The sequence below is a fragment of the Solanum dulcamara genome, chromosome 11 (genome assembly GCF_947179165.1).
Source record: "Solanum dulcamara chromosome 11, daSolDulc1.2, whole genome shotgun sequence".
Classification (NCBI taxonomy): domain Eukaryota; kingdom Viridiplantae; phylum Streptophyta; class Magnoliopsida; order Solanales; family Solanaceae; genus Solanum; species Solanum dulcamara.
Genome location: NC_077247.1, coordinates 60733270 through 60744168, shown reverse-complemented (window position 1 = coordinate 60744168; position 10899 = coordinate 60733270). Strand labels below are relative to the sequence as shown.

The 10899-nt window shown below is 36.9% G+C and overlaps 2 protein-coding genes across 3 annotated transcripts; both read right to left on the bottom strand.

Moving 5' to 3' along the window:
• Positions 1-184: 184 nt before the first annotated feature.
• On the bottom strand, positions 185-1221 carry LOC129871980 (thioredoxin H2). Its single transcript, XM_055946810.1, has 3 exons — positions 925-1221; positions 712-834; positions 185-573 (listed from the first exon to the last, which is right to left on the bottom strand). Exons 1-3 carry the CDS (start codon positions 1078-1080, stop codon positions 424-426), a joined length of 429 nt encoding a protein of 142 aa, XP_055802785.1. The 5' UTR covers positions 1081-1221; the 3' UTR covers positions 185-423.
• Positions 1222-1701: 480 nt separating this feature from the next.
• Positions 1702-10659, bottom strand: LOC129871979 (uncharacterized). Of its 2 annotated transcripts, none has more exons than XM_055946808.1 (10): positions 10269-10655; positions 10113-10174; positions 9466-9609; positions 9226-9336; positions 8898-9102; positions 8638-8696; positions 4684-4736; positions 4366-4588; positions 2668-2776; positions 1702-2517 (listed from the first exon to the last, which is right to left on the bottom strand). In XM_055946808.1, exons 1-10 carry the CDS (start codon positions 10486-10488, stop codon positions 2255-2257), a joined length of 1449 nt encoding a protein of 482 aa, XP_055802783.1. In that variant the 5' UTR covers positions 10489-10655; the 3' UTR covers positions 1702-2254. The 2 variants fall into 2 exon arrangements, with proteins under 2 accessions (XP_055802783.1, XP_055802784.1); XM_055946809.1 differs by having other exon boundaries at positions 2442-2530; positions 10269-10659.
• Between the last annotated feature and the right edge of the window lie 240 nt (positions 10660-10899).

Sequence of the window (10899 nt, the reverse complement as noted above, 5' to 3'; positions counted from 1 at the left end):
TGCAAGTCAACAGGCCACATCGAATCGATTTCTAAATTCAAAATTCCACCATTCTTTATATTTCAGCAGTAAAACCGATATTGATCACTTCTAAGTTCTATGTTCTACCCGATTATCTCAAATGCTTGTTCGTTTCTTTTTTTCCCGAAACAAAGGCTAAATTAATCGACTGAGAGTCTGTAGCTGAGCTAACAAGACCACTTTGAACTCCCATTTCTCACATTATGAAGCAGTAACAGGCAAATCATGAGTTCAAAGTTTCAATGAATACAATTACATAAATAGAAACTCAAGCAGGGGAAAATGGAAGACTTCACAAGGTCCACCACAGTCAAATCACATCAGAATAAGGCAGTAATATGCTTTTTAAACTTATTGGATATGAAATTCAGCTCCAATATTATCAAGAGGATGTTAAAAGAACTAAGCAGCATATTTAGGGGCTTCCCTGTGCTTGAGAATCTTTTTCTCGAGCTCATCTTTCTTAGCCCCAACCACTCTCTCTACTTCCTTGCCTTGCTTCAGCAACAAAAATGTCGGCATAGCTTGCACTCCGAACTCCTTTGCTACATCCTATTATAGGAACAAAGAAACAAAATCAATCAGTTCAAGCATATGTGGATATAACTCAATTTGGTGCCAACTATCACTACAAGTGGATGAAAGAAAAATTTATGACTAATTCCAAATTGAAATTTTCACGTCACTGACCGAGAGCTCATCGACGTCAATTTTGACGAAGTCAACGTCGGTATACTTGGAAGCCATGGCGTTAATAGCCGGCTCCATGAACTTGCAAGGCCCGCACCATGAAGCCGCAAAATCCACAACTATCTGGCAATTAGATTAATCGATCAAAGTCAGATCTCTCACAAATTAAACCCTAAAATTAGAAAAAGCAGCGAATAGATAACAGAGTGATACCAGTTTATTCAATTGCTTGGAGGAGTTGAAGTGAAGCTGCCAGCGATTGGATGAATGAAAAGCAATCACACGCGATGGCTCTGACGGAGATCCTGACTCTTCCGTCGCTGCCAGCGCCTCACCTCCGCCGAGAAAACTTGAAATATACGACCCCATTCGACTTCTCTATTTCGCTCTCTTCTTACGCAAAGTAGTCAAAATAGGGAAGAAATTATTGAGACGAGTATAATGATACCGCTGCTTTTATCTTACGCGCAGTTCCTAATGTCAAATGGAACCTTCGTTTTTTTTTTTTTTTTTTTGGAAGATCGGACGTATAAATTGTACCCGTGCACCATATCCTTTCATAATGCGTTCAGAAAGAATATAAATATTTTAAACCACTAATTTTTAAGATTAGATATATTTTAACTCTTTTTAAAAAGAAAATGGTAATCAAAGAAACAATTATTTAATTTCTCAAATAATCACGGCACCATTTTTTATTTGACCCAAGTACCGAAAAAGTATCACACCAGCAAATTGATTTCACATTTTTGGGCTTGAATCGATTTTATTACTTTAAAAAAGTAGAAGCATAATAATACAAGAAACTTCAAAAATTCATTTCTTAAATATATATCAGGTCATTGTCAAAGGGTGGTTTAGTGATACAAAGTTGTCTAATGGAGCTTAATCCTTTTTCACATTTCCTCCATCCCACAATGCACATACTACAGCTTACAGATATCAAGCACATTTCTTCTACAAAGCATTGAAACAAAATACAGCAAAATATTCTAAGAAGGAAGTATTCTCATAAATTAGAGGAAGCTTTGCCTGAGAAAACAACGACCGTATCCTAGCAATACCACCGAGAGCCATTGTTTATATTTTTACTGCTAAACACCAAATATGATCCTCATGAACTTATTTTCACTGCATACATTTTACTCAAGGTTTGCTTCTCGTAGAAGCTTTAGATAAATAGACCAGTGTTCAATCTTTTAGCTTCCGCTGAACTTTCAGGAACAATATAGCTTAACAACTTGATGTAGGATCTACATTCTTCTGTTGCACCAAATCTATCCATAGTTGAGACACAAGAGAACTGAAGAAACAAAGACATGAAAAGACCAGATATTCTCTCCTTCAGAACTATAAAGGAAAAGACTCATTGCATGGAAACAGGACAAAACTAGTATCACCATCCTGTTTGTTCCTAGCCTTTCATCCAGCTGCACACGTTCATGGCAGATGAAAAAGTTATGAATCAAATTCAACTATCCCCAGAAACTAAGTGGATTTGGCCATTTTACCAGTACAACAAGAAAGCCCATTTGCAGATGTTTCATTGAAATGGAATAGGTACTCCTTGCTTCTTGTTCACAATTGTCATTGCCAAATATCTAGTCCCCATCCCAACAGGAGCCTGCCCCTCAGGACCCTCCCAGAATGGGGCCTCGCCTTCACCCACCAAACGCCAGTAACCTGTTCTTAAAGAATCAGCTTGTTCATCTGTGCAGTTCTCCATCAATGCCTCAAGCCTGAAATTTATTCCAAGTGACCCAAGAAACTGAGACTGGGTAATTGGGCCATGCACAGCCACATCATCTGCGAAGTTGATCTTTTGAACAATTAAATTACCATTGAATATCTACTAGTAAAAGTTAACCTTGGGAATATAGAATTGAAAAGTTAACCTTGGGAATATAGAATTGAACTTTAAGAGATTGGAGTTAAGAAGATTCTAATGAAACGTACCTGAAGCTTCCTCTGCAGAGTGCCTGATTGCAGCAAAGTCAACATAAGCACTAAGATCAGCAGTTCCAGGATTATCCAGTATATTAACAAATCCATGTTTTCGGATAGCCTGTTTGATAAAAATAGGAGAATAACCATCCCGATCAACTGATAGACAGGAATGAAAACATCAAAGAGTCTTCATTGCCTTCTTAACCTAAATGAAACCTCTTAATTCATCTTTAGCAATAAATTAACGACTCAGAGGCCAAAGTTTAAAATGGTAACTGTGAATAGGTATAGCTCCCCTATTCAGTTACGTATTGCATATACCAGCTATTGTTATTTTGGTTTGTACTACCAGCACGGAAACGAGCTTCTCCTTCTTACCAAATCAAATAATGTGCTTATCTGTAGTCTATTTTAAGTAACTCAGGTTTATTTTGTCTTTTGCAAGTTAAACTTGGATATCATATTGCATAAATAATACTCCGTTTGTCCCAATATATGAGGCACACTTTCTTTTTTATTTAATCCCAAAAAGAATGTCATATTTTTATATTTTAAAATAATTTAACTTTAAAATTTTCATTTTATCCTTAATGAGATGATTTATAGCCACACAAATGTCCAAGGATTGTTTCAGACCACAAGTTTCAAAAGTCGTCCATTCTTTCTTAAATTCCTTCCCCATTCAAACAGTGTCACATAACTTGGAACGGAGGGATTACACGTTAGTGAAATTTTTAGCACTTCAAAAAATTATTTCCATCTCAAACTATATATGCTTTCTAACTGGGAATTGGAAACATCCCAACATGATCAACACACTTACAAAGCAGTGACACTTTACAAAACTTCCTCATGATATCTACAAACTTTGGGGAACTTTAAATCATATTTACTTCATCAAACCGGCTTTTCAAGAAACAAAGTAATGTTGTCCTTCCTCTATTACCAAAATCACATACAAGTCAAGTTAGCTTCTCAATTTTCATGCCAAATATGATTTGTAATAAACTAGAATAAAATTAGTTCCTTTATCCTAGTTGTATGACATAGTTAGACTTTGCACAATTACTAACATAAGAGTTCGGAATTCATAACGTTTACCAGGATAATTGTGTTCCACATAACATGTTCAAAATTTTCTTTGATGCATTGCAGGGTAGCTCAGATGGAACGACATAGACAGTGAGGATTTATGTAGCTGATCGCAACATGCTTGGGGTTGAAGCGTAGTTTTTATTGTGTATTGCGGAATAGCTCAAAAAGGGAAGTGAAATTCAATTTGGATGAAAGAAGCAAATGTTAAGAAAGAATAATTTGTTTGCCTCCTAAGCTGAAATGTAACATTGAATTTAGAAAGGCGGACAGAGAAGTTGAGCCGAAACATCGATAAGGTCATTGAAAATAACTATTTAAGTAATCATAAGATCTTTGACATACTCGCATTTGTTAGACAATATGCACCATTGAACATTTTGATATTTGATCCCCTACGTATCCAAAAGAACAAAAAGCAATATTGAGTGTTGACTTCATGTTTGTGCAATCAGAGATTGAGCATTGAGAAAATAGACATCACACGTTTTCAACCAGTTTCTTGGTCCAGCCACTGTTCCAACTTTCAATAAAAATGAAGCAAAGCAGAAGCAAATGGATTTGGCTACCCAAAACCAAGGAAGTAGGAAAAGAACTTTTAGTATTGCAACTGACCTGAAGACTGTCTGAGACTATTCCATTTTGACCATAATCAATAATGAGAGCCCCGCCACCATCCGAGCCAATTCTTTTAGCAATTTCTTCAGTCAACTCCATTGCTTTGGGGCAAACCTCAACTTGTTCAAGCTTGCCTATATCTTCATTCTCAGCCCATTTGAAGCGCTTCAGAAGATACAAAGTTGCAGGAGTTGGCTGTTTAGATAAAACAAACTGAAACCTACCCGACAAAGAACAAAAGGGAGTTACAAAGGGGTAATATTACAAGAAATTAATGTAGGAAGAGACATATCATAGACTAGCATGACACCTTACATTGGATTTTCAGCAACATCAACCATTTTCTCACACCAGCCTCGAGATGCTCTCTGCATATATACAAAGAAATCAATGTGATGCTCACGATACTACAATAAATGTCAAGCCAGCTAGAAAAGATACATGATTTAAACTTCCACAGGCACAAAATTAGGATTCTAAAATTTAAAGTACCAGCTATCAAGCTGATGCTCAAAACACCAATAATGCTCATTATAGTAATACTATATGGACACGATCTTTCATCTAAATTTCCTTTTCATTTCTTTTTCCTTCTTTTTTTTTGGTTGGGGGGTATGTCATTGAAGGTGGTCATTTTCGAAAATTTGTGCAAAATTACCATTTTACCCTATCTTTAGTGCCCCGAGTATTATTTGATTGGTTTGTGTAGTTGCAAGTGTCAAAATCTTAATGGATTGTAAATTGTGCAAATTCCTGAGTTTTATAGAGTTAAGAGGTGAAAAAGTGATTTTTGAAACCAACCGGAGCTACGGGTCTCGAAACGGAATTTCGTCAATTCCAGCAGCTCCGAAATGTGGAAATTGTTCTAGGAGAGTTTACGAAATTAATTTTGGAGTTGTAACAAAAATTTGAGGTCTTGAGTTGGGAATTTAAGGAATTTTAGGCCAAGGTATGACTTTGGTCAACTTTCGGAGTTTCGATACTCAAAATGGAATTCCGACGACTCCAATGGATTTGGGAGATGACTTTTGGTCTAGAAGAAGTGTTGGCTGAATTTTTAGAGGTCCCGAGCCCATTTTGATATTTTGAAGGCCTAAGTTGGTTTAGTTGCGACTTTTCGAGTTTCGAATCAAGGAGACCTACAATTTAAATTTTGATGGTTCCATCAGCTCCGGAATGGCCAAATTAGGTTAGTAGCATTATCGGCATGACTATCGAGGCAATCGATACGAATTTGGGGCCATTTGGCGCTTTTGACTTTGAAAGTTAGCCTATGGTTGATTTTGATCAACATTCTTGGAAAACGTACTTGAATGAAAATTCTGACAGCGCGGCTAGTTCCGGAATGTTTAGTTTGGTCTAGAGCGACCCTTCGCTTGCTTCCCGAAGTTTCCGCTCTAATCCCGAGGCCCATTGTGGAATTTGCCTTAAAATGGTACTTTGATGTGGGATTCACTTTCTATTAAAATGATCGTATGATGATTTCGAATGCACCATCGAGTCCGGAATATAGAATTTAGTGGGGTAGCATATCTGGTTTATTTTTATCGGGTCCAGAACGAATTCCGAGGGTACGTTCGAAGACTTTAAATAATGCAAAATCAGAAGAAAAATCTGGCGCAAAATCATTTTTTAGAATTTTCTCTCAACTTTGAACCCTCATTTCTTGAGCTTTTCAAGTCCAAATCTAGTGATTCAAGAGTCTATCTTCAAGAGATTTTTGCGAGGAATCCATTGGTGAGCTCGGAATCTTGATTAAAAGCTTCGTTTTAGGTAAGATTTGATGTTTTAGATGCTGCCTCGACCATTTTCGGATTCAGATTTTTGTAAACTTTGGAAGATGATTTCTTGGTCATCTTAGATCCGAATTCAGTGATTCAAAGCTCTAAATTGTGTAGTTTTTCCATAGGAATACAATGGTGTAATCGGAAAGTGATGGGGAAGATTTGTTTGAGGTAAGATTCACGTTATAGCAGCTGACTCGACCATTTTCGGATTCAAATTTTTATAAACTTTGAAAGATGATTTCTTGGTCATATTAGATCCGAATTCAGTGATTCAAAACTCTAAATTGTGTAGTTTTTCCATAGGAATACAGTGGTGTAATCGGAAAGTGATAGGGAAGATTTGTTTGAGGTAAGATTCGCGTTATAGCAGCTGCCCTTCCTATTTTCGGATTAGATTTTTGATGGATTTTGAGATTTGATATGTTGAGCATTTTGGGTCCATTTTCAGTGATTCTTGGGTCTAAATTGTGAGTTTTTCCGCAAGGAACATCATGGTGAGATTATCCCTTACCAGTTTCTGCAATTATTATCTTTCATAACATCTTTAAATCAAGATTTCAAAGGTGGGTTATGGAGTTTTCTTCCAAGTTAGAAAATTATATTTTCATGATTTGGAACTCGATTCTTGCTCGATTTTAATGGGTTTTTCAGCCACGATCTCTACTCGGTGTGTAGAACATAATTTTCAAATAAAATTTCAGATTTGACCCTTTTCGAAAATAATTAATTTTTGGACCATTTTACTCCCGGTTCCGAAACCTATCAATATGGGTGTCATTGGACTCCTTGTGATGTGTATGTTTTATTGTTATAGTGGATTGTCATTCCGGACATTGAATTCGAGAGTTGCTTGTTCGGTAGAGGTGTTCGAGTGCGGTTTCGACAATTGAGGCTATCCTTCTTTGAGATTGAGATGGGTAATTAGTCATTCATATGTAATAGACTTTGGAATGGGGTTGTAGTATGAGTTGATAATGTTATATATATTGTGATGCATGTGTGGGGGCTTATTTATTAATATGTTGCCGTGTGGGGGTTTATTTGTATTATATAGCCCGTGTGGGGGCCTTATTTGTTATCTTATTTGCTTTGAGAGCATGTGATTCGTGATTTGCCTAAGAGAAAGGCTTGAGTATATTATTTGACTTGTGATGTCCGTCTGAGAGGTTGAGCTGGGAGCATGCTTGAGTATTGAAATATTATTGAGAAAGGGGTGAATATTTAAATGGAAGTATTTCCTTTCCATTACTATTTATTGAGGGTAAATATCATATGTAGGTTAAGTTTTGAGAACTTTGAACATTGTACCATATGTGAGTTGAATATTACTTCCATGCCATGTGTTTTGATGCATTCATCCTCATTCATCATATCATGAAACATGGGAAGTTGAGAAATATGAAAATTCTTTTTGAGAAAGAAAATGAAACACCTTTAAACCTTTGTATCTTGAGTCCCTGACCGAAGCAGTTTTACGGCAGGGTAGTGAATGCATTGTGATCCCTTGACCACGAGGAGGTGGCAAAGATAATGAGATATTGTGATTAAGGTATATGGTCTGTGAGACCCCATGGGTCCTGCTTGGTAGCACAGCTCGACAGGTGTATACGACAGGTTGTGCGACAATCTTGATTCCACCGTACCACCACATCATTGCATCATCATATTGCATTGCATTGATATTTGTACTGCTTGAATTATCTGGTTAATTATGATTATGAGCTATTATTATGGATTTACTTTACTCGCGCCATTATATATATAAACTGGCGGCACCGATGCCGAAGATGGACTTTTCTGTATGCAGGTGGAAGTGTTCCTTAGTTTATTTCATAGGTTTGATTAATTCCTTATACTCAGTCGGCTATAACCTACTGAGTACATGTGAATTGTACTCACCCTTACTTCTGTGTTCCTTTTTGATGCAGCTACTAGTCAGGGTATCTCACGTGGCAGCTGATATTCTAGCGGATTATGTATTCTCATATTAGTGGTGAGGTCCCGAAATTCGGATCGTCACTAGTCTATCTTTATTTATCAGTCTTTTATATCATTCAGAGACTTATGTTGCATCTTCAGACTCGAACCTTGTATTAGATACTCTTTATACTTATGACACCAGGTTTTGGGATAATTTCTTCATTGTCTTTCTTTTCATTTAAATCGTGGCATGACTTTCCCTTTGGGAGTCTCGTATGAGTTTTACTTTTAGGCTTACATATCAGGTTGGGTTTTGGGATGTGTGCCATCATGACCTCGATTTTTGGGTCGTGACAGGGTAATTCCGTTATGCACAAAAATCAGACTACAAAGATCACATATTTTCATTGTATTTCCATCTCCAGGATATTCTCTGGTAGTTTCGTAGTTTAGTAATAGATGAAACTAGATAATTTGCAGTAGAATGTTTAACTGTAAACTGTTGGGTAAAAATGGATTAGCAAATCTTATTAACCGATAAAATAGAGGTAAACAAACAAACCTGAAATTGATGAACAGGTAACGCATCGTAAAATTCATGGGCAATAATGATTGTAGGTACTGAGAAAACAGAGAAAAAAAATGTAAGAAAACCTATATGTAGATGATAATACAATTTTCCATCGAAGCTTCAACACCAATAGAAGAAAACAATAGTATGTCTGTACGAATAGTATGTCTGTACGAGTTCATGAAACATTTGAACTGGTTTACACTTTAAAGAACATGTAATCTATTAAAATAGATATAATAATTTCTTACTTCCTGCTGGAACCTGTTCCAGGGTGGCATACCATGACACACTGGTCCCAGTCAACCTGCTAATGATGTTTTCCTCTGCATCTCCATCTGTATCATTCTTGTTTATACACTTCAAGTTCTGATATTGGAGTTTCTTTAGAGTTGGACTACATTCAACCATGTGTATGTGCAAAGAGTCTGTGAAGTTCCTAAATTTTGATGCACCCTGTGGTTCAGAAATCAACAAGTGCATTTTAGGTATATCAGAACTAGATCAATACTTTAAGAATCGACATAAAAAACTTAAGAATATGCGAGCTGGAGAGGATATATATCAATGGGACTGTACTCGTAGAAGATCAGCTAAGAGAGTTCCTCGTCCTGGTCCCAGCTCTACAAGATTTATTTTTTTTGGTTGCCCCATTTGCTCCCAAAGACACATCGCCCAGACACCAACCATCTAAGAAAAAGAAATCAGGAAATCAAACAAAACACTGGTGGTAAATTTGGTTATTCTTTTGTTTTTAAAACTCCACCAATGATAAAGGAAGAAAATCAAGAAGAAAAATCCCACTGTTACTAAAATTACCTCTCCAAACATCTGGCTTACTTCAGGAGAGGTAATAAAATCACCTTCTGCGCCAAACACATCACGATTAATATAGAACCCTGCCTTTGGGTTCGTCAAGACTTCCTCCATATATTCGGCAACTGAGATGGGCCCGCCTCTGAACTGAAAACTTAACCAACTTGAGATACTGAATCTCGCTATAAGGGGTAAAACAAAAGATACAGATATCTGCAGACTCTCAGTTCACCAATGTATATTTGGCCAATATTATAACAGTTTTTTTACTTTTATCCACTAAGAAATGGTTTCACCAGCAATTATCCCATACGAATCAGGGATATGGTCAATATGCTGACGCAGACTAGTAAAGAAATAAGGCGCTAGTTATTGATTGATTCATATATACCAAACTAGGATTAAACCTGATTGATACATCATTGTCTAGAAAAAGTAACAAAACTTCTACATCCTAGCTATCATCAATTCAACCATTTGAATGGTCGCCTCTAAGTTTGACCTCTTTTCCAAATAAATCAAACCTCGATACCACATTCATAAACTATGCAGAACTGCTACCAAATTCAACCCAAAATGGCAGAAATAAAGCACGGAAAGCAAATGCACACACAAGACATGCTCAAGTCGGAAGGGTGGAAATTTAAAACCTTTATAATGCTTTTAAGATGTTTAACAAGCTCGGAATCCGATAAAGGTTCATGTGAATGCTCTGCAGTTTACAAGGCAATTATCAAATCATCATAAAATAAGAATCCAGCAGGATAAAGAGTTGGAAATACTATGCACGTAGAAAGAGAAAGTACCAGGAGGATTATATAAGCCGGATCGGTCAATGGAGATTGCTGCAGAAGGGGGCGTGGGACTAACTTCGCTGTCCTCCAAGTGTTCGACAAAAGTACTGTTAGGAGATTGGGAAGTTGATGCAGGAGAAGAAGAACGTTGACGACACCATGAGAGTGAGGCGGAAGCACCAAACAGCGAACGACGCTGAGTTGAAGCCTGGAACACTAATCTTCTTAACATTTCGATGATTTTGGTCGAGCTCGATTGTTGAAAACTGACACTTGGACACTGGACGGTCTGAATTTTGTATACTCTTGAGGAAGCTTGCAGTACGAAACAAAAAATAACTAAATAAAACTATTTGACGTTGATGTAGTTCAGACGGTAGACCGCTCGCTTAGCATGGGAGAGGTACAGGGATCGATACCCTGCATCTCCCTGGAGTGACTTTTCTTGTATATCTTTTTCCTTTCTTTTCTTTGGACAGAGAAAAAGCCCAAAATAATCTCTTATATTTGGATTAAGACTCAAAGTCATCCTTGAGCTAATAGTCCCTCATCTTTGCAATATTGATGCACTTTTGGTCTTCCCTAAAAATTTTGCCCTATTTTTTAAAATTAATTTTGTCCACAATTTTATGTATGGAATAAT